This window comes from Nyctereutes procyonoides, unplaced genomic scaffold, assembly GCF_905146905.1.
Source record: "Nyctereutes procyonoides isolate TBG_1078 unplaced genomic scaffold, NYPRO_anot_genome, whole genome shotgun sequence".
NCBI lineage: Eukaryota > Metazoa > Chordata > Mammalia > Carnivora > Canidae > Nyctereutes > Nyctereutes procyonoides.
The window spans coordinates 67220701-67242159 of NW_026575046.1; the positions used below are offsets into that span (position 1 = coordinate 67220701).

At 56.9% G+C, this 21459-nt stretch overlaps 1 protein-coding gene across 1 annotated transcript in view; it reads right to left on the minus strand.

The window, feature by feature from the left end:
- The window catches only part of COL13A1 (collagen type XIII alpha 1 chain), an 80248-nt gene that overhangs the window by 43700 nt on the left and 15089 nt on the right, over positions 1 to 21459 (minus strand). Inside the window, exons 6-14 of the mRNA XM_055325774.1 lie at positions 21339 to 21365; positions 20270 to 20296; positions 15745 to 15771; positions 15624 to 15650; positions 14748 to 14774; positions 12864 to 12920; positions 8018 to 8125; positions 5293 to 5319; positions 4441 to 4476 (exon numbers count right to left, since the gene is read on the minus strand). Of these exons, the coding sequence (XP_055181749.1) occupies positions 4441 to 4476; positions 5293 to 5319; positions 8018 to 8125; positions 12864 to 12920; positions 14748 to 14774; positions 15624 to 15650; positions 15745 to 15771; positions 20270 to 20296; positions 21339 to 21365 (363 nt within the window). The remainder of the gene's footprint in view (positions 1 to 4440; positions 4477 to 5292; positions 5320 to 8017; positions 8126 to 12863; positions 12921 to 14747; positions 14775 to 15623; positions 15651 to 15744; positions 15772 to 20269; positions 20297 to 21338; positions 21366 to 21459) is intronic.

The window sequence follows — 21459 nt, forward strand, 5'->3', positions numbered from 1 at the left end:
TGCAGGAACGGAGATGCCAGGTCCTCTGGTAATTAGGACCGGCAGGAAGTAATCTGGGGAATTACCGGGGTCAGGCGCCCCATCGAAGGCCGGGGCTTTGGAAGGGCGGCTGGCTTGTAATCTCGATTTGAGATCGGTTGATTTTGTAGTTAGCTCCAAAAAGAAAAGTCAGCTCTAATTAATCTGTGGGCTTTGGAGTGTGGGAGAAACAGGGCCCAGAGAGCACAAGCTGGGGGCTGGAGGCCGGTAGGGTGAGACTCTCAGCCCCCACGAGGCCTCCAATCTGAGGCCCATGTCTCAGATCCCAGATCTGCTTTAATTGAAATGGTCTGCATGTCCCCGGTGGGATTTCATGGTTTTGAAAGAAAGTGCTGTCCGCACCCCAGAAGACTCCTGCATCTACAGCTTCCGTCTGCATGGAGTGCTCTGCTGCAAGCACGTGAATGCTGCGTGCAGCTTGGGGTTCCTCAGGCCCTCTGAGAGCCAGACGGGTACGGGGGCCTCAGGAATGGCAGTGGTGGGGGCCTGATTCAGGCTGTCTTCTCCTGCCTTTAATGGAAGTCGCGGGACTATGCAAACTCCTTGGGGGAATAATTTGGGGGATCAGTGCCAATGAACAAAACACTCCACTTTCCAGATTCCTTGACTGAAATGCATCAAGGACCCCAAGGTCTGCTCACAGAGAGGCTAGGAAGCTCTGAGAAAGGCCCGAATCCAGCTGCAGCCTCTTTTCTCTCAGGAACATCAGCTCAGCTTCCACCTTCTTTCTTTCTAGGGGAGGAGGGGCCTCCCGGAAATCGGTTATGATGGCATCTATCCCTTCTCCTTGCTCATAAGGCCCATGGAGTAAAGTCCCTTGGGGGTAAGGATTTGGTTTTGCTACTTCCTGGACTCACCTCTCTGGGCCTCAGTTTACTCATCTGTAAGTTAGGGTTAGGAATGATCATGCCCCTTTGTAGAAGGATTGGGGAGGGGTGAGAAGGACCGGCATGGCCGTAGAGTCAGGGGGGCCTACTTGCGCTGGGTGGGCAAGCTTCTGGTCCTCTCACCCTCACCCTGGTGCCCTAGACATCTGACCTTAGGGCCCATCTGACCTTCTCCCCTGGGAGCCCCATAGCTTCCAGTAAGTAACCGCGGAAGTAACCGCAGCTATAAGCAGCTCTGGCGTGAGGCTCTCACATCCTGCCTCCCCTGGCCTGAAAACGCATAGTCCCCAGCCTGCGGGAAGGGACTGTGTGCTTCAGTCACGGTCCTTCATGCGAACCCCAAGCCTTACCACCCAGACCGCCCGTGCGTCAATGCACCCCCCGCTGCCATGTCAGATGGACCAGCTCCGACACGCTTGGAGATAAGCTCTCACCAGGTTTTGTGATCCACATATAGTCTGACAATACCCATCCATCCCCTTGAAAGAGAGCCAAGGTTGTAATGTTTTAAACACACTTTGCATCTTACAACATATTTAAAGTAGATCGGTGGCCATAAATTTGGATCAAATTGGTACCACATGGGTGAGCAACACTACTTGTAGTGTCTAGGCAGAAGGGCTGGTCCCAAGCAGGGCTGGGGGGCGGCATGGGGCCTGCTGGCCACACCAGGATTTGATCCTAAGGATCTAGAGAAGAAGCTCCTGCTGGCCTGGCTGGCCTTTGAGAGGATGCTAGGCTTGGTCCAGCTGCCCAGGGGTGGGGGTGGTGATGGACGGAACTAATCATTAGCAAACTTTGCAGGCCAGGAAACATCTTTGCTAAGAGTTAAATTCCACCGATGCTGAAAGAAAGGCCTCCCTGCATGTGTATCAAGTCGCTGGGACAGAGCAATTGAAGCAGATGTGGAGGATCTGTTGGTTACCCCATGAGCTCCCCTTACACCCTAAACACAGGCGATGGTCCCATGGCTTCTGTCCCAGCTTGGTGTCCTCACCGCCAGCCCTCCCTCCTCCCTGAGTGGTGGGGTGGGGGCAAACCCATCTGCCCAGCCTCCAGCTGTCTCTAGCTCTCCCCACCCCAGTGCCCCATCCCGAGCAGAGAGAGAAAGCGACAGAAAAAGAACTGACAGACAGAGATGGAGCTTGGGAGACAGGCCCCCACATCCTGGCCAAGGCACAGAGAGGATGGTCTGTGCACAGTTAGCTCAGGCTGGGCTGAGACCCTCTGAGTAGACGCTCACTTCTGTGCTTGGACAAGAAGACTGGCCTCTGGGCTTGGGCTCGCGAGACCTGGCTTCCAGTTCCAGCATGATCATTCGCCAGCTGTACAACCTTGGGCAAAGCATTAACTTCTCTGAACTTCTCATCTGTACCAGGGGGATAATGAGCTCTAATGGGCCGTGGTAAGGACCAGGTGGGACCGGGAGTGAGTGAACTTTGGCTGAACCAGAGATGAGAAGTATTGCTGCACTTGCCCCTGGGTATGAGCCTCTATCTCAGAGCTCCGATGGGAAGCAAACGTTTGCCTGCATATAGTGGTCACTGGCTCAAGACACCCACAGCTCCAGTGGGGCTGGGACAGTGGGACGGGTACTTGTAGCCTCCGGAGAGTCACATAACACACCAGCCTCAAGCTGAGGCCTCCCATCCTCAGGACAACAGGCCCCAAGCTTCTTTCTGGATGAACCAGATTTCCAGTTGGCCCTCGAATGCAGATGCCCACCATAGTAGGGTGGCCAGCCACTGGGGGAACCTCTGCGCCTGCACTGCACCAGGAGGCAGTAAATTTTGAGTCTGTGTGCGTGGATGGAAGCAACCGCAAAGGCTATAATTTCCACTTCCTGACACCATACAAACTTCTCAGTTTATGCAGGACTAATTAAAGGTCTCTCCGGGCTTGCCATTCACCCCCCAAGCACCCATAAAACAATGCGGTGATGGCAGCCCCTCACCCCCCAAGCACCCATAAAACAATGCGGTGATGGCAGCCCCGGATTATAGAGTGCAAGGAATGTGCTTCTCCAGAGCAATCTCTCCCTTTCCCAAATCCCTCCCCCTTCTTGTCCTCCCTTTCCTTCCTGCCTCCTTTCTTCTCCTGGTGCTGGGGTCTGGAGGTCTGCACGGGCTCCCTGCAGTGGGTGGTACCACGGGAAGGACCCAGGCCTGGGCTTGAGTTCCTGCTCTGCCACTTAAGAGCCTCGAGACTTTAGGCAAGCCTCAAGTTCTTCAATTGTTGAATAGGAGAACAGTACCGGCCCCACAGCCCCGCAGCTCGGTCACATCCAAGGACAGCCCGGGACACGGTAGGCATTTAGTAAGTGGTGACTACTGTTGAGATGATTTACATGTTACTGTTACTGTAATGACCACCTCTGGGCTTTGCTCACACTGTTTCCCTGTCTGAAAGGCCAGGTCCCCTCAGATTTTCTGGTTGAAGGACAACAGTGGTGGCTTGGCAAAGGCCACTAATGTTTTGCTATTCCTCCTTCAAGAAGGGGAGGCTGAGTCCCTTCCCCTCCCCCCACTGACATGCATGACTTGGCCATGTGACTTGTTTTGACCGATAGGACATCAGAAAGCATGATGCCCATGACCACTCTGGAAAAGCTCCTGTGCACTCAGACTTGGCAGGTTTGAACACTGCCCTGGGCCTACCATACTGTAGGAAACCCTGTATAGGCTACTGGGGGGCGCTGAGAGGGCCATGTTGTAGAGAACAGAGCCACCCAGCCCACAGCCTGCACCAGCCACCAACATCTGGAGGCTTCTCCATCTGTCATCTAATGCAACTGCATGAGTGAGTCCAGAGGAGAGTAGCAGCACTCCCGGATGGCCCATCCACAGAACCAGAATGGAAATAAATCCTCGTTTTAAGCCGGGAAGTTTGGGATGGTTTGTTACACAGCTTTAGATAACTGATACACCCACCCATTTGCCAGGATTGAGCTCACAGGTTGTCTTCTCCCAGAAGACTTCCCAAACTCCTCCCAACCTGGAATTAATCTGTCTACCCTCCGCCACCCATATTCACACAACGCTTTGTGATGAGAGCTTAGCACGATCTGCCTTCATAGGAATCTGTCTCTCTGGACCGTGAGTTGCCAGAAAGCAGGCCTGGGATCCCTACCTCCGAATCCCTCACCGTGCTTAGCATGGACCTCTGCCGAGGGCGGGGCCTGGTAATCTGGTAATCTGCTCCCATTTACCAGGCCCTCGGGGGTTCAGTGACAACCTGGCCTGCCTCAGTATAGATATAGCGACCCAGGTTGGTGGTAGGAGACCCACCTGGTTCTGAGGTCTGCCTAAGGCCCTGCCCCTCTGAGTCTTTTCCTTCCCCAAGTGGAGACATGAACTCTTGTCTGGTCAACCTCACAAATGTGAGGCTCACACTGGGCAAGTGTGTGTGCAAAAATACATGTGCGTGACCAAGTCCTGACCCTGTATGCACTGTGGTGAAGCCCCATGTGGGTTACTACTGGGGGGTAGGGTCATCCCCTCCCCTTCCTGCTTACCTTCCGACCGTGGTAGCCCTGGATTCCTGGGTCTCCCTGGGGGAACAAAGAGAAGACCATTAGTGGGATTTTCCAAATGCCAAATTTTGGCTCGCACTCTTCCCCTCACATCGCCATTCCTCTTCTTCTCAATGACTGCAAATCCCCCCGACTTCCGGCCCTCCCTGGAACAATAGCTCTGCTTCCTGTGTGGCCAGCAGAGACCATTCTCTTCAGAACAAGTCGCCAGTTTGCAGAGGCAGAGGGAGGTGGACAGGGTCAACTTGGCAGGGGCCCATGAGACCCGAATGTTGGTTTTGATTCCATCAATGACTCTCTGTCGAGCCTGGACAAGTCACTCTTCCTGAGGGCTCTCAGCCTCCACATGTATAAAATGGTTGGGTAGGGTCAGTGCTTTGCAACTTTGTGTCCCAGGGCCTCAGGGCCCCCAGCTTCAGAGAGAGAGTCAGTTTAACACGTGGGCTTACAAACAAGGTCTCACAAGAGACCAGATGATCCCAAAGGTCGCCCTTCTAGCTCTGACTCTGTATGATACACCCTTTCATTGAGATGTTGTGACAGTGTCCTGGGCATCAACCTGGAGTCTCCAACCAGACCTTAAGCTCCCTGGAGGATGGGACCATGGCTTCCATACTGGTCATATGGAAGTGTGCCTGGGGACACCAAAGTGCAATATCTGGGGGACCCAGGTGGTTCCCCAGAGGACAATGGCACTTTGGAAGTGAGTCAAATGTGACCCATCTCTCACTGAGGTCACTCTCAACTCCTCATCCAGTAGCCTGCAGTGCTGTCTCCCCTCCTTCTGCAGACAGCTGTCCCGCCCATGCAGTGCATCACCCGAAGGGCCCTCACCTTTGGTCCAGGAGGCCCGGGTAAGCCCTGTGGAGGCAAGAAGAAGGTGAGTGGAGATGGAAAGTTCTGGCAAACAGTGTGGTTAGGCGTGTTTACTGTGGAGGCTGGGGGCAGAGGAGTGCTCGAGTAGCTATAATGAGTTCTGGATATGCTAGAGACGAGATCTAGAAGATTCTGGAATGGTATCTGAAATCTGCTGAGGACATGTGGGGACAACAGGCTCACAGCTCCCTCTGGAGCCATGCAGGCGCTGTGGGCATCTCTGCTGTGCTCACCCGCTGGAAAATAGGTCAGCGGCAGCCTGTTAAACTGACAGTGTGGTTTGGTCCGGGTCCCCACCCTCCCACCTCCTGATTGGGACCCCTCCCTGGGAAGCCGACCTTGCTCAGCAGAGCGTCGGTTTTGCCTTTGGCTCTACCAGCCTTCGAGGGAGCCTTCTGTCTCCTTCGGCCCAGGGTGCTGCGACCACAGCACTCAGCCATGGTGGGGGGATTGGGGGCAGGGGTGGGGGTGGCCCAGGGCCTGCGGGAGCCCAAGGGAGAGGCCAGGGCAGGCTGGCTCCACCGTGGTCTGGGGCAGAGGTCTGAGCAGCAAACATGGGCAGGAGAAAAGCAAGATGCCCAAGTCTGGGCTGTTTCAGTCGGCTTCAAAACATGCTTGCTGGTTTTTTCTTTATAAACAACCTAACAAAGAAAACCACCTGGCTTGGGTTCAGTGCGTGGGAACCCAACATGTCTGGGCGGTAAGGGTCCTCAAAGAAGTGGATTTTGAGGAGTTTTTTTTGGTTCTCTTGGTTTGGTTTGGTTTCATTCCCTAAATTTCACTTCCTTTTTAGGTTTTCCACTTTCCCATCTACAAACCCATGGAAGTGAGACTAATCTTCCTCCTGGGATCCCACGACACAGCGATAGTTAACATCTATCACGGAGGTCAAGCTGGGCAGGAGGGCTGGCAAGTCAGGTTTCACACCGAGCTGAGCTGCCAAGCTGGGTGCCCCGGGTGGCCAGAGCTGTGGGCCAGCCTGGAGGGTCCCTGCACCAAGCCTCAGCATTGGCAGCTGGAGCAGCTGATGGGCCCAGGTGCAAGGCCGAGTGACCTGGAAGGTGGCTATCCTCGTGGAGGGCTGCCTGGCAGTGACATCGCTGACCTGGCCATTCCACCTCTGGGAATCTACTGCAGTGAAGGCATCAGAGATGCACACAAACATCTACGTTCAAGGATATATATTACAGAAGGGAACTCATTACCTACTTGTAAATGGGCCCAGCAGCCCTGCAATCCACACCACGGGAGACTCCTGCTCTAGGAAAGGGTGTGGTTTATGGTGTTGAGTGAAAAACATAACGGGACACAACCTGTTACCTTATTCAGACTGTTACCAACCTGGAAGATGTCTACATGTGGATGTGTCTAAGGAGAAAAATGGAAGGGGGCCCTCCAAAATGTTAATGACGGTGAACTCTGGATATGGCAAAACAGACAATTTAAAGCTTTTTCTTTGTCTGTGTTCCAAATTTTTCATAATGCGTGGATGATGCTTTTGTCCTAAGAAAGAAAAACAGGGGGCGCCTGTGTGGCTCAGTGTCTGCCTTTGGCTCAGGTCGTGATCCCAGGATCCTGAGATTGGATCCTGCATCGGGCTCCCCCGAGGGAGCCTGCTTCTCCCTCTGCCTGTGTCTCTGCCTCTCTCTTTTTGTCTCTTATGAATAAATAAATAAAATCTTAAAAAAAAAGAAAAATAGGGATCCCTGGGTGGCGCAGCGGTTTGGCGCTTGCCTTTGGCCCAGGGCGCGATCCTGGAGACCCGGGATCGAATCCCACGTCAGGCTCCCAGTGCATGGAGCCTGCTTCTCCCTCTGCCTGTGTCTCTGCCTCTCTCTCTCTCTCTCTCTCTCTGTGACTATCATGAATAAATAAAAATTAAAAAAAAAATAAACAGACTTCCCCCTTAACCCTGTCCCTTCAGGAACATAGGACATTGGTCTTGGCTCTAAGACTGATAGAACCCATTTTCGGCAAAGAGGTCCAGGTGCCTGCTGAGTGATTCCCCTGCTCTGTTGCACCAAGTAGGCCGACAGCGTGGGTCTTGGCCAGAGCTTGGAAACCCGATGGCTTAGTGGACACCCGACCTGACCTACTATTGCCTGAGTGTGGTCTTGCCTGAAGGGGGCACCTGTCTGCCCCCCTTGGCCCACAGTAGCCATCCGATCCTCAGGCTTGATGCGATATCTCCCTGGCTTACTAGACATGCAGATTGGCTGGAAGGCGGCCCAAGACTGTAAAGCGCACATACAGCAGCAAAGGCATGTTCATTAGGATGCCAGGTGGTCAGGTGTGCCCTTGCTATCTGGCTCAGAACCCACTGCCCCCAGCTCAGGGTGTCCTCCAGCTCAGGGGTCAGGGGACACCCATCAAAGGGTGGGCCCTGGGAACGTTCTTTCCGAGCTCCTTTCTGCTGAGGCTGAGAACGGGGCGGCCTCTGAAAGGCAATGACTGGACTTGAGGCCTGGCCCCAGAAGCTGGGTTTTCAGAACCAGAGCATAACAGGTGAACGGGGCCCGGTAGCTTCTTGCAGGAGCCACCCATGTCCAGTGGCCTTGCCAAGGTGTGGACCCTTTAGTGGGGACCCAGGTTCTTATCAGTTATGCACGGTTTGGATTCTTCCAGAGAATTTTTGGATAACTCTTGGGAGAGGAGGTGGTAGAGAGAGAAAGGGAAAACTTACGGGTGGCCCCATGGGCCCTGGCAGTCCCGGGTACCCCAGAGGTCCGCTTGGTCCAGGGGGGCCTGGTGGCCCTGGTGGGCCTTGGATACCGGCCTGGCCCTGTTCACCCTGATGTTGGTGAAAACGAGAGTTAGAGGGAGAGCCCCAGGGCTGGGGAGCGGCTCCCACCCCAGTGCCATGCACCCAGTGAAGGCCCCATCAGGGGCTCTGGTGGGAAGGCGGTGTGGCGTGATGGTGATGATGCTGTGGTGGTGACTGCATGCAGGGACCAGTGGCAGCAAGGAGACGGCCAAGACATGAGGCCCCCAAGAGGAAGGGTCCAGGGAGGACCTGCTGCACAAGCAGCTGGCCCTAGAGCAAGAACCCTGTAGGGGGCAGGGGTAGAGGAGTGAGCAAGATGACCCTGCCCGACCATGGGCATGCTCTGGGCCTGGTCAGATGGCCGGAGTCCAGTCCACGTGGTCCTCAGCCTGGCCTGCCTCGGCCCCTCCCTCCGCGTGGCCAGTCACATCCTCTCTCTGGGCCGGGCCTCCCAGCCTTTGAGTGAGAGCAGCGGTCCCCTATTTCCAGCCACAGCATTTTGCTGTCTGATTCTCTGGCCCCGAGTGTCAAAGGAGGCCCTTGGGTCAGAGGCCACAGAAGTTGGTCTGGCTCACTAGACAACGGGGCAAGAGCTCCTGTGTAAAAACATTTGGACTGGGGGCTTCTGATGTCACACTGGGAGCCCTGGCACTCGAGGCCTGCATTCTGGCGGGGGCCACCCCCCCCCCCCCGTAAGTGACAGAGGCAGGCTGACTCCCCCCTTCCCCATCCTCTCTGCAGGCCGCCTGCTTCTGTCACTTACGTCATCTGTGCTTGGCCTCAGACGACAATTGAGTTGGCAACCCTGAGCTGATTGAGTTTTGGGAACTATAAAGGGCTGTATGTCTGTCGGGGGTCCCCATTAGCATTCTTGTGCCCTGCCCCCACTCCTCAGGCAGCTGCTCTGAGCCCAGCCCCTTGTCACCCACCGTGCCCGTGTCCAGGATGGGCTGAGGGCCCAGAGAGCTAGGGGTGGCATAGTGTTCCCTCAGGAAGAGGAGAGAGCCTGGTCCATGTGACCCACATTGTGGGGCCGGGGGCCAACCAGAGTCATCCTAGATCTGGACCAAAGCTGTCACGTTACTTTCTAAGTGACCTCTCCGGGGACCGTCTGGGCTCAGCTCCTATGAGAAGAGGCCCATCCCTGCAGACAGACTGAGGCAGAACCACCTGGCAGGCATGCGAGCTCCGGGCTGGGATGTGGGGGGACACGGGTGGCCAGAGCTGCAAGCCGGCCAGCCTTCTGGGTGTGCTCCCAGTGACCCTCTGTGACCCTCCTACCGTCTGTAGGAACGGGGGTGCCGAGGATGCCTGCTGCAACCCCATGGGAGGAAAAGATGAGGAGAAACGGGTGGGCAACCTCAGAATGAGAACTGTCGGGTTCCAGCAGCTGCTGCCTGAGCCTCCCTGGGCCAGGACATCCTCGCCCAGATGGCACCCAGCACAGTCATGCTGGGGCCCGGGCTTCATCCTGCCGTACCCTCTGAGAAGCCACCCGAGGGAGGGCACAGGATGCCCGTGGTGGAGGAGGCAGGGGCTGCCTGGATCACGAGTCCCATTTCACAGAAGAGAAAACGGGCTCAGAGAAGGTGAGCTCCCTGACTGAGGTCACATGGAGAATTTGTGGGGAGCCAGGTCCCAAACCCGGAACTCCACACTGTTCCTACTCGTTCCAAATAAGCCCCCAGAAAAAACTACTCACTGTCCAACTTTCTGCACTTTGGAAATGGCCTCCAACACCATCTGCTAAGTACATCATATTTCATATAGTTTCCTCTTTCAGCAAATGTTAGGCCAGTGTTTAAGCACCTTACAGAGCCTGTAAAATCAATATCGCTTTATTGATAGGAAATGGGTAGGCCTTTTTACGTCCTGTGATGGGCGACCGCAGAAAAACCCTTTTCTCCAGGCACGATCCACGGCGGGTGGGGAAGGGGCCCCTATGCTTCCCTCTCTACTTTGGAAACCAGGTCAGGGCAGCACAGAAAGTTCTGGCGCTCCCACGTCCTGCCCTTGAAAAGGGAGACAGTGACGTGCAGTGGCCTGGATGGGATCCTGGGCACCCTCTCGATTTCTTCATCCGTAAGGTGGGCATGATTATGATGGCACCTGCGCCGCCCGCTGGCCGGTGTGACATGACACCAGATAATCCATGTGGCATTCTTACCGCAGCGCCTGGAGCCCAGCGAGGCTTAACGAACAGCATCTAATGTAACTAAGGCCAGGAGGTGGCTCCTGGGGGCAGAGGCGAACAGCCAGTGTGAGGGCAAGGGCAGCTCTTCTGGAATGGGGTCTGACACAGGTAGGGGGGTGACAGGGGAGCGCTGGTGCTTCTCTGAGCTGCCGGTGGGCCCCCTGAAGAGCCGTGCCTGAAGTAAGCCTTGGGAGCACATGGAGGCTCTCGAGGATTTGGCTGCTGTAATGGGATATGCAGGCTCGGGTGGCACACGCGTCAGGTGGCCCTCTGTATTTTTAGCTGTTAATTGGAGTGATTCTTCAGCCTTGTTCAATCAGGTGCCTGAACCGCTGGCCCCTGGGCTCCTGACTCCTGAGTGTGGCCAGATGGTGGCTCCGGGCCCTGCCGTCGGGCTTTCAGAGAGCATCTCGGAGCCCTGCCCCTTCCAGCATCCCCTCGGCCCTGGGGGTCACCTAACTCCTGCACAGCATGAGGAAGGCTGGGGTGTAAGTGGCGGCCGTGGGCTGCCCAGCCCAGAATCCAGCTGCAATGCCTGTGTCTGGGTCCCTGGCTCTGCGGTCTCTTGTTTTCTGTTCTTTGTAACCTGGCCCTACCCTAGCCTCCTTGGGTTCGTAAGGCAGGCAGAAGGAAGCAGTTGCTCACAACGATTACACCTGTTGGTTGTGGGCTACATTCCCTCGGCAAATTCCCTCGCTCCTCAAACTCAGATTACAAGTGATCAAGTGCTAAGCAATCCATTTCTAAATATAAAGGGTGTAGTCCAATGGAGACCACAAATGTGGGGTCTGAAGACCTGGTTGCCGGGTTCCCATTCTGCCTCTCGCTGCTTGTGTGACCTTGGGCACAAATTCACTCCTCTGAGCCTCAATTTAATAATAGCAGGAGCTATCCCAAGTGCTTTGCACACACTGTAGCTCTTTGCAGCAGGGACCCTTAATGTCCCCATTTGACAAATGAAAAAGCGGAGGCACAGAGAGGTTAGGCAATTTGCTCCCAACCCTGCAGCTAATGAGAGTCACAGAAGCTGGGTGCTCTGCAATGTACTGGGTGTGTGACCTCGGTCAACCGACTGGGTGTCTCTGAACCTTGCCTTTCTCATCTGCGAAATGAGCATGATCGTGCCTAAGCCATAAAGTGGTCAGAAGAATGAGGCGAGCTCGGCCCTGTGAGACCCGTAGCACCGTGGCTGGCACCCTGCGCTGCTGTTGCTGCTGACGGCTCTGGGGAGCTGAGGTGTGTGCCAGTGGGGGGACCTCCTGGGCTTGGGCCTCTTGTGTTTCCACATCTGTGCCATTCATGGGGCCAGTTTTGTCTAATTGAATTGAACTGAAGTAGAGTGAGGTCCTGGCTTTCTCTCCAGCCCTAGCTGGCCCGTCGGGGCCCGGAGCCCTGCCAAGCCCCCGGGGAAGCCACGCGTGGTCCCGACAAAGGGACGGTGTCTACCTGGAAGGTCCGTCTTTTTATGACTGGGGGTGGAGCCAGTCGCACAGAATTGAGGAGAGGCAGCAGCTGAGGAGAAAGATGAGTTGGAAGGCCAGAGGGCAAAGGCCAAAGATCGCAGATGCTCAGAAGGATGCCGAATGTCGCCAGGAAGGCAGGGTGGCCAAGTGGGAGGGGAGGAGAGGAAGAGAAAAGAGTGATTAGCGAGCATGAGGCGCAGGGAGGAAGGTGTGGGTGGGCCCTCTCGCCGTTCGAGGGGCGCAGCGCCGAGCCTGCCCTTGGACGGCACACGGTCCCCTGGGTGTTGGCCAGCAGCACCCCCGACTGGGAGAGTGGTCCTCCTCGGCTGGGCCGCAGAGGCCCCTGGACACACAGCCCACCATTGCGCTGTCGGCCCCTCGTCTGTCCCTGGCGGTGGACGTGGGCAGCAGAGGCAGAGGCTCGGGAGGGACCCACAGGACCAGCTAAATTGGGACTTGAGGCCAGGCTGGTGTGTGGCAAACTCTGGGCTCTTTTTTTGGTTGAACGAGAAAGGTTAGCGTCAGCGAATCTGGGGAGGATGGTCACGGGCAGTGCCAAGTCGGGCTCCCGGGGGCTGAGCCGGCCGAGGGTGTGGCCAGTGTGGGCACGAGCTAAGTGCTTCTGAGGTCTCTCCGTGCCCCCCCGCAACCCCCCGGGGCTGGTGGGTTTGGAAAATAAAGGCTGGGCAAAGATGTCTCCAGCATGTTCAACCACTTTTTTGGGGCAGGCAACTTTCAATCACATTAGCTACTGTGATCTTCATTTCTGGACATTCTCGTTGCTTCCAGCCTCTCTGAGCATCCCAAGGCTTCAGGAAGCAGTTAGAGGCCATGTGACAAGGGTGGCGTATCATTGACCCCTTGTTTTTGAAAGCATTTTACCTCACTCGAGGCCCCTGGGATGAGTGTTAGGACCCGGGGGCCCACCTGGACTGAGACCTGGGAGCCTGCTGTGGCCTTTCCAGGTCCTGCTGCTTTGAGGGGCAGCGGCTGCCCCGAGAGCCCCACTGCCTCCCACCGTGGGGCCTGGGGACGTGCAATGTTGGGTTCTGCGTCCAGGGAGCCTCCCCACAGAAAGGGGTCCGCAGACCTTCCAGAAGCCACAAACCTTCAGGGTAATGATCTGGTTGGAGCGTAGAGCCGAAAGGGTGCTGCTCAGGTGCTCCTGGCATGGGAGGGGACCGAGGTGGCAGAGACAGGGCGACCGGGGCGTGAGTGCCGGAGCCCACAGACACCAGCTGCCTTGTTCCCTGTCCCGGGGTACTCCACGCCCCACTCCCCCCTTCTCTCCCCCCTCCCTGGGATGCTACAGGCTGGAGCAGAGGCAGGATCTCTGGTTAGCTCTTGGAGCAGAGGCAGGATCCTGGAGGCCTGCCACCCCCGTCATGCCTGCAGACCCCTCAGAACACCAACAGACCATTCTCCCTAGATGCTCCCTGCTTTCCTACCCACTTCCAGATCAACAGGGGGTGCCAGCTGCCTTGCCCTGTCCAAATCGGCTCTCACCCCTGCCTGACTTGGTCTCTAACCCTGCCACAGTCATAGCTTTGCTGCACTCTGTGGCCAAGATGCTTCTGGAGGCTTCCATCACTGCTCTCTCTCTCTCTCTCTGTCTCTCATTGAATCGAGGGGCAGAGAGCCTCCCCACCTCCACTCCTCCTCCCCCGCACTCACTAAGGACGGATGACACACTGCCAACATGTCTGCTGTCGTGTTGTCTTTTGTGCTGGGGGATGCTGTCTTTCTTTCGGGTAACATAACAATCCTGTGAGTCCATCGTTTCAAATAAACACAGCTGACCTTCTATTATTGTATCAGGATCAGGCTGGCCGGAACACCAGTGCCCCTGCGTTCCTGGAGCACATGTCGCTGACAGGCTAGCTCTGTCTGCGTGGCCACCAGCCTGCGCCCCCTGCCCAGAGCCCAACCCAGCTTTGGCCTCAACCCCCAAACCCCACTGCTTATGTTGAAGACTGCCTGCAGCCTCTCCCCAGGAGCCCAGGAACTCCGGGGTCAGAGTCCAAGTGGCTGGATGCTACTGGCAAGGCCTTCCCAGTGGCCCTCTATAGCCAGGTCGACTCTAGTCCCCTTGCCTGATGGGGGTGGCAGCCAGGGAAGCCACACTGTGCATGTGTTTCTGGGCACAATGAGGCCATGGTGTAGGGCTGGGCACCCAAAGATCCTAGGGTCTGAGAGCAATATTTTTCTGGTCCCAGGTCTTACTGGAAGGCCCACATCTTTCCCCTCTGTGTCCCAAGAATGCCCTCCTGCTATTGTTGCATATGTTTGTAGCTTCCTAATAGGACTACAGCAGGTTTGGGGCCCTATATCCTGGGGCAAAGCAAGGAAAAGGAAGGAGCTAAGTCATGGGAGTGACTGGGAGGCCATCCCAGCCCAGAGAGTCCCCACTCTGCTTGGAGAAGGCCTCTATTCCTAAGGAGGCAAAACAGAGACTTTATCCTTGAACTGATAGAGCCAGCCTCCAGTTATCTCCCACCATTGAGGTCTGGGTCATCTGCAACAATGACTAAGCTGAAAGTCCCTCTGATTCAGCCGGGGCAGGAAGCCAGGCATGCACACCCGGTCACACACACACACACACACACACACACACACACACACACACACACACGGGGCAGGGAGTCAGACTCACAGACTCACACAAGCTGCACAGCCCTACAGAGGGCGCGGTGTGCAGAGGAGTCGCAGGACCAGATACCCGGAGTTCCAGTACGCACACGCTGGGAGGCTTGCGGGCCAGCCAGCACAGGGGCACATGCACAGAGACGTGCACGGGCGGGCGGACGTGAGCCCTGGAGACTAGACCTGCACAAGCGCACTGCTGACCACCAGGCACACTCCAGGGCTGGGGGACGGCCACCCCCACGGCCACTGCTCTGGCCAACCTCTGTGGGTACTGGGGGTCCCAGGGAGACGAGGCTGAGCTGGGGGCTGTGCCCAGGGGATGGATCAGTGTCAGGGGTTCACTTACCCGATGTGGGTACTCTCCACACTGCCCCTGGGGAAGGGAGGGAAGCAGAAGACCGTGTTAGGCACTCTGGGGAAATTGTGCCTCAGAGGCATCCTCAGGACCTGGGGACATACCACACGTACTCATCCCCCACCAGCCCTGCTCTGGTCCTGGACTAAACTCTCTGAGGCAGGAGATCAAACTCCCTCCCTCCCGCTGGCTGGCAGCGGGGAAGACCCCTGAGGTCTGCCTGGACATGGTCTTGTGGGACACAGGGCAGGATTCTCCTGCCATATCCCACTTGCCATGACCGCATTCAGGAGTTATGTTCCATGCCTGGCTGGAGGTATCTTCCAGAAAAGGTCAACCCTCTGGGTGGGTCCATCGCACTGCCCCAAGCAGGAGCCTCTGGATGGGAAGTGCAGACACGGAGGGGGGCTGTGGGCATGGATCCCTCGGAGATGCCTTCTCTGAGGTTGGGGGTGCCAGGTGCACCCAGCAGAGTGTGCAGGGTGAGCCCAGCAGAGTGTCCATGAGAAATTTAAGGAGATGGCAAATGTATGAGGCCAAGAAGGGAACCAGGTTAGTGGTTTACAAATGGACACCTCAAAATCCTAGAGGCCCGTGGGGATGCATCAGGGAGCACCCTGGGTGTACGTGCAGGAGGGGCAGAGAAGGAGTCTGAGGGGCCAGGCTCCTAGCCTCCCCTCCTCCCGAGGAGAGAACATCACCCAGAACACCCTCCCTCTTGTCTCTCATCCACCGCAGCATCACCAGGGATGCCCTGGTCCTGTTGATGAATACTAACATCCGAAAACCATCGCTTTGGACTGCTTTCTACATTTAGGGAGGCTGTTTCCTATGATGAAAATTCTAGAAAACCTCCATCAGGCTTACCTTTTCTCCTTTTTGTCCTGGAGGTCCCTATGAAGAGACAGAAATGGCAGTTAGAAAGTGAAGCGAAGGCCACAGGGGCCCGAAACCTCCCTGCTGAGGAACATTAGGGCGAGGTACCAACCGGCTGTCCTCGGGGACCCATCAGGCCCTGCAGGGAGGAAACACACAGAGGTCAGTGGGTGCACAGAGGGCGGGCAGGATCAGAGATGCGTGGGGCGTGCTGGGAATGCACGGAGTCCTGAAGGCTGGGCTCCACCACCCATGGCCTGTGCTCCTGTGCCCAGGATGTTCTAGGTGATGTGGCCTGTACACCAAGTCTCAGTTTCTTTCTCCGTCAATGGGTGTGACTCAGGGTGCCCTGGGCCCCAGTGGGGAAGCCCAGGGGCCTTCCCTCCTCCTCCTCCTCTCCATCACCCTCTCATGGGCCAGCTGTGAAGGGGGCTGCATGTACACATCAAGTGGTGCTCTGCTGCTGTGGGCTGCCCTGCCTCACGCATGCCTATCTCCTCCCCTCACGGGGCCAAGAGGTAGAGGTCGAAAGCCTCTAGGAGACCCTGGCCCATTCTATCTTCTGCCCAGCACTGCCTCAGCAGGAAACCCACTGAGCCAGAAGGGCTTTGGGGTATGCGCAGTGGAGGGGGGTGCTGGGGGCGATGCTGCTGACACATGGGGCCTTTGGAGAAACCTTTGGTGAAGAGAGGGAGCAGGGAGTTGGTGACCTAAGCCATGTTCAGGGCCCCTGAGAGGAACACAAGGGGCTTTGGGGCGCCCTCTGGGGTGTCTTGTCAAGTTTGTAGGGCTGAGAAAGAAGCCTGGGGTCAGGGTGGACCCTAGTCCTTTGAGGAGGACACAGGGTTCAGCTGGCTGTCTCAGGAGCTGACCCGAGGCTGGTGTGGAGGAAGAGGGGATACTTTGAGGACGCGCTCCGAGGCAGGCTTTCAGTATGAGCCGAACCCACACCCGCACTGGCCCATGGAGAAGACGCTCGCGTCAGCTCTGCTTCCCAGACGAGGTGATGGAGACAAGGCCCTGCAGCCCAGTGAGCGGTGGCGCTGGGACGAGAGTCCAGGTTTGCTGACTGCAAAGGCCCAGCTGTTTCCTCTCAGCCACACTCTCTGAACTGGGCCCCTGAAGGCAGGGCTTCTAGACTTGGCCGGAGCCACGGGCAGTGCTCTGTCCCTGGGGCCCTGAGGTCCCTTCCAGCCACCATCCTGGGCTCCTGTGAGGATCCATCTGCTGCACGAGCCTCTCTGGGGTTGAAAGAACTCAGGATCTCCTGGGAAGGGCCCATGTGGGTGGGAGAAGAGCCTCTCTTGTCCCTGACTTGTCAATGGGACCAACCAACAACCTGGGAAATTCTCATGATGGGAGGGGACAACTGGCCTTTGGGACAATCCATGGGGCATCGCAGCCCATGTGGCTGACCATGTGTTCAGCGTAAGGCCAGCAGAGTGTGATGCATGGCAGGGAAGCAGCCTGCAGGTGACCGGCCACCCCCTCTCATGATGAACAGAGGCATATGATGAGGAGGGGAGGGCCCCCGGCTGAAGAAAGCCATACAAAGGTTTGGGGCTGCAGGGACTTGCAGGATGCAATCCAGATGTCCCAGATGGTGGCCTGTGTCACAACAGTGGTCCCCAGAGGTATTATTGTATTGCTGCCACACAGTTTTATTTCAATGAATTGCCAACATTTAAGAGCAAGGAGAGTATGACACGAGTCTGGATTTCAAGTTTCTCTTAAATATTTCAAGGCCCAACCACACATGGCACCAATTAGCTCTTGCTGAATAGCGGCTGCCCCTTTAAGATAGGGCACGGGTGATGCACTAGGGTGCTTGTCCTGCCTCCCATCTGCTGGGCACTGTTGTGAGCACTTGGTGTGAATGAACTCCTCCCACCCTTAGGGCAGCCCTGAGCAGTGGGAGAAGATGTGCATTCAGGGTCCCGGCTCTCCTTGATGGCACTTGTGGGATCCCCAATCCTGTCCACACCTTTCCTTAGGTTCTGGGGGCTCCTATGGGGTGGGTGGGCTGGGGGTGATCCCCTTTGGAAGTGAGGACAGAGGGTAAGCATGTGAGAGTGAGCCCCAGCCCCCCATGTTGGATGCCTAGCAGAGGGGGAGCCATCTGGGGATGGAGGTGAGTGGGAGAAAGACAGATGATAAGCAGGCCAAGATAATTACACTAGACAGTGTGTTGAATTAATAGCGCAGGGTCCCTGTGCCAAGCCAAACAGAAGCCTAATGGTTCCGTGGCCTGTCAGATTTTGACGGATGACTGAGAGGCAGACAGAGGATCCATCACACTGATGTGGGCTCATGGGACAAGGGATGGCCTCTCCCTTTCCCCCCCCGGGTTAGCTCCGGACAGGGGGACACATGGGTTGTTCAGTGGGGTGGGGCAGACAGATGGCAGAGGAGGAGCCCCGTAGAAGCGTTCCTCTCCTTCAGGACAACGGGCTCTGCAGCAGAAAGGAGGTGTGGTGCGATCCCACCACATGGGGCTCAATCCCAGCTCCGTCATTTAGAAGCTGGGTAGCCTTGGGCAACATACTCAGCCACTCTGTGCCTCCATCTCCCCTTTCGTCGAGTGCGGATAATAAGCTGCTGCGAGGATTACACAACAGTGCCCAGTTGACTGTTACTATTACTTCTGGGTTGCCACGGACTGTGTTATGGCAGGGTCAGGCCACTAGGAAGGGGAAGAAGGTGGCAGGGAGGGGTTGAGGGAACAAGGGCCCCAAACTCCTGGCATCTAAACCCCTGTGCCTCTAGAACAATGGCAGCATGGAAGTGTTCCTGTCTTAGTCTCCACCGCTTCATGCATGTGCACAGCCATGCTGGGAACAGGGGAGGGGCAGCAGGACATCACCTGCAGTGGGGGTGGCTGTGACGGGCAGGAAAGCTGACTGGGCACCTGGATTCCAAAGCCAGCTCTTCTGCCCACGGCCTCCAGAACCCCACTACCCTTTTCCCAGTTCTGTGGATGTTTTCAGCACTTGCCTGCCCCAGGGCCTTTGCACATGCTGCTCTCCCATGTCCAGAATGCTCCTTCCCATTCCTTTTTCTCTTTGTGAAACCCTCATCCCTCGGGCCCCAGTTGAAGCCTTTGTTAGAAAGCCTCTCTGACCCTCAGCCTGGGTGAGGTGCTGTTACACGGAGGTTTCTCAGGCTAACCGGCACAGCACTGATTGCCAAGGCGCTTTGTTAATTATGTGAGTGGTTATTTAAATACCTGCTCCCCCAGTAGACGGTGAGCTACAGGACGGCAAGGACAGTGTCTTTCTGACTCCTGTCTCTACCCCTGGCACCTGGCTCAGTGCCCAGCATAGCGCAGATACTCCCTAAGAATGTGTTAAGGGGAAGGCAGGAGGCAGGGAGATAGGGCAGGAGAGAGGGGAAAGAAGGAGGGAGAAAGGCAATGAAATGTGGAGGGAAGGACCTAGAGAATTGGGTTCGGATTCTGTTTCTGATGCTCTCTAGCTGTGTGACTCAGGCAAGTTACTTAGACTCTCTGAACTTTCGTTTCTGCAGCTGTCAAGGGGCTACTACTAGTAGGACCTGGGGCCCAGGCTTAGGCTGAGCATAGAGGAGGTTAGACATGCATAGTGCCCAGCCCCGTGCCCACCACATAGAAAATCCTCAATTATGTTAGCTGGGCCTGAGTCGATGGGACAGGTGGAAGCCCAGAAGGAGCTGAGCTGCCAAGGGTCCCACACAATTTTGGGGGAGCTAGGGTGAAGGCTGGGGCTCCCTTCCCATCCACAAAGTTGGCCACCTCTTTCGGCGGGCAGGGTTCTGGCCTCCTGCGCTGTGGCTGTGCCCCACTTGTGAGTGGAGAGTGTCCTCATGCCTGCCCTTAGAGCGGGACAGGCACTGAGCCGGGCTGGACGGGGAGCCGGGGAGCCTGCCATGCCAGTCTCATCGCCCTGCACATTCCAGACCCTTCTGCAGGTGGTGGGTCCTCACACTGTAGAGGTGACCACCCTGGAAGGCAGCCCGGGGAGCTGGCCCATCTACTCTTAATGGCCCATCTGTCCCCGTCCCTGGAGAACTGGCCCCCTCCCCTGCAGTGGGTGGCCCCTGACAAGGGGAGGCTTTCCCTTCTGGAAGGAGTGGCCTGGAGGAATTGTAGGGACAGGAAATTCCATTAAAAGGCTTTGCAGAGGTGGAAAGGGTTAGGGGGAAGGTGGGGGCAACCATCCCCTTCTCCAAGTCTGCTTGATGCCCAGCTGGGACAGGAGTGCCTGGAGCCCTGGGGCCGCCCAGAGCAGGCTGCGGGTGTAGAGAAAGTGCTCAATGGGCTCCTCACACCCCCAGTGCGAGGACGGGGGACCGAATGTAAACTCAACCCCAAGGCAGAGGCAGAGACCTGTGGCAGTTTGGGAGCACCAGCCTCTTCCTCTGTGGGGCACTGGTGGTACTGAACTCTCCCTGGACCTCCTTTTGCTCATTTTTCAGGTGGAAAAGCCCCCTGCCCACCTCTCCTCCCTGTGTTGATGTGAGGACGCTAGGGAGTGACCATGGGGGCAGCCATAGGACTGTCCCTGTGGGTCCCCTGTGCCGGGTGGTGCTTGGCTGTGGCCCCTGTGGGCCAGGCCGACCTCTCCACCCCTCAAGGGAAGGCAGGAAAGCTGGAGTCTTACCATCTCCCCTTTGGGTCCGGGGTAGCCCTGGAAGGAGAAGAGCGTGAGAGCCAGGTAGGCTGCAGCCCAGAAGCCCCTGCCTGCCCCCTCCCTCACCCACCACTCATTGTGCACACATCTTTCCTCCTCCCCAGTTCTCTGGCTCCCAGTCCTGGGCCCGTTGGCTCAGGTGGGGCATCTGCTTGTTGCCATTTGCTGGGTCTTACTAGCAGCTGCCAGCCCCTGCAGAGCCCCTGCCCCAGGCACACACCCGGGGGAGGTGGAGGGATGCCAGGGCCTGGGAGCTGAGTGCAAATGGCCTCCAGACCCCTCGTGGTGCTTAGCTCTGGTCTGCAGTGGGGGACGGACCAGATGGGTGACCAGGCCCTCATCTGGAGGATGCCAGCTGCTCTGGGGGACAAGTGAGTGCATAGAGCTGGGCTTGGCACCCCCTGCCTTCCCTTGTAATCTCTGAGGGCATCAGAGGGGTCGAGCTCTCCCCAGCTCACTCTTTCCTAGGAGTGGGCAGGGGTCTCCTTTCCCCCATGAACATTGGGGTCTAGGGTCCAAGTCCAAAGGATTAAAATGGACAGAGACAGGAGCTGTGGATGGGGACCCAGACTCCATGTGGACTTGGTGTACATGGGTCCCAACAGGGATGGGAGACCCGAGGAGACAGGGAGGGGCAGGTGACGCCTGGTGGTGCTAGGGGGCAGGTGTGAGCGGGTGCCCAGGGTCCAGTTAGAGCCAGCAGCCTGAGCCCTCCACCCCTCTTCCCTCCAGGCTGCGTCCTTGCCTCACTCCCTAGCATAGCCCCTTCCAAGGGCACCTCAGAAACACCAGCTTCTAGGGGTGGCTCTTGCCCAGGATGTTGAGAGCCCACCTTGACGGTCATGGACTTGTGCCCAGGGGAGGCCCACTGGGGTCGGGGGCCCTTCCCGCCTCCCACTGGTGACAATATCCCACCCCAGGAACTTGTCATTCCATCTGGAGCTTCTCTCATGGAGTCTTGCAGAGGGCTAAGGACCCAGGGTTAGTGACCTGGGTTAAGTCAGGGAGAAGAGCTTACAGCCCCAGAGGGTCCACTCACCGGTTTGCCGTCTAGCCCAATGGGACCCTGAAAGAGGAAAGAAGCCACATTAAAGACAGCATCACAGGTGTCCTGCCGAAGAGGCAGCCTGGGCAGTGGTCAAGGACACAGGCTCTGGACT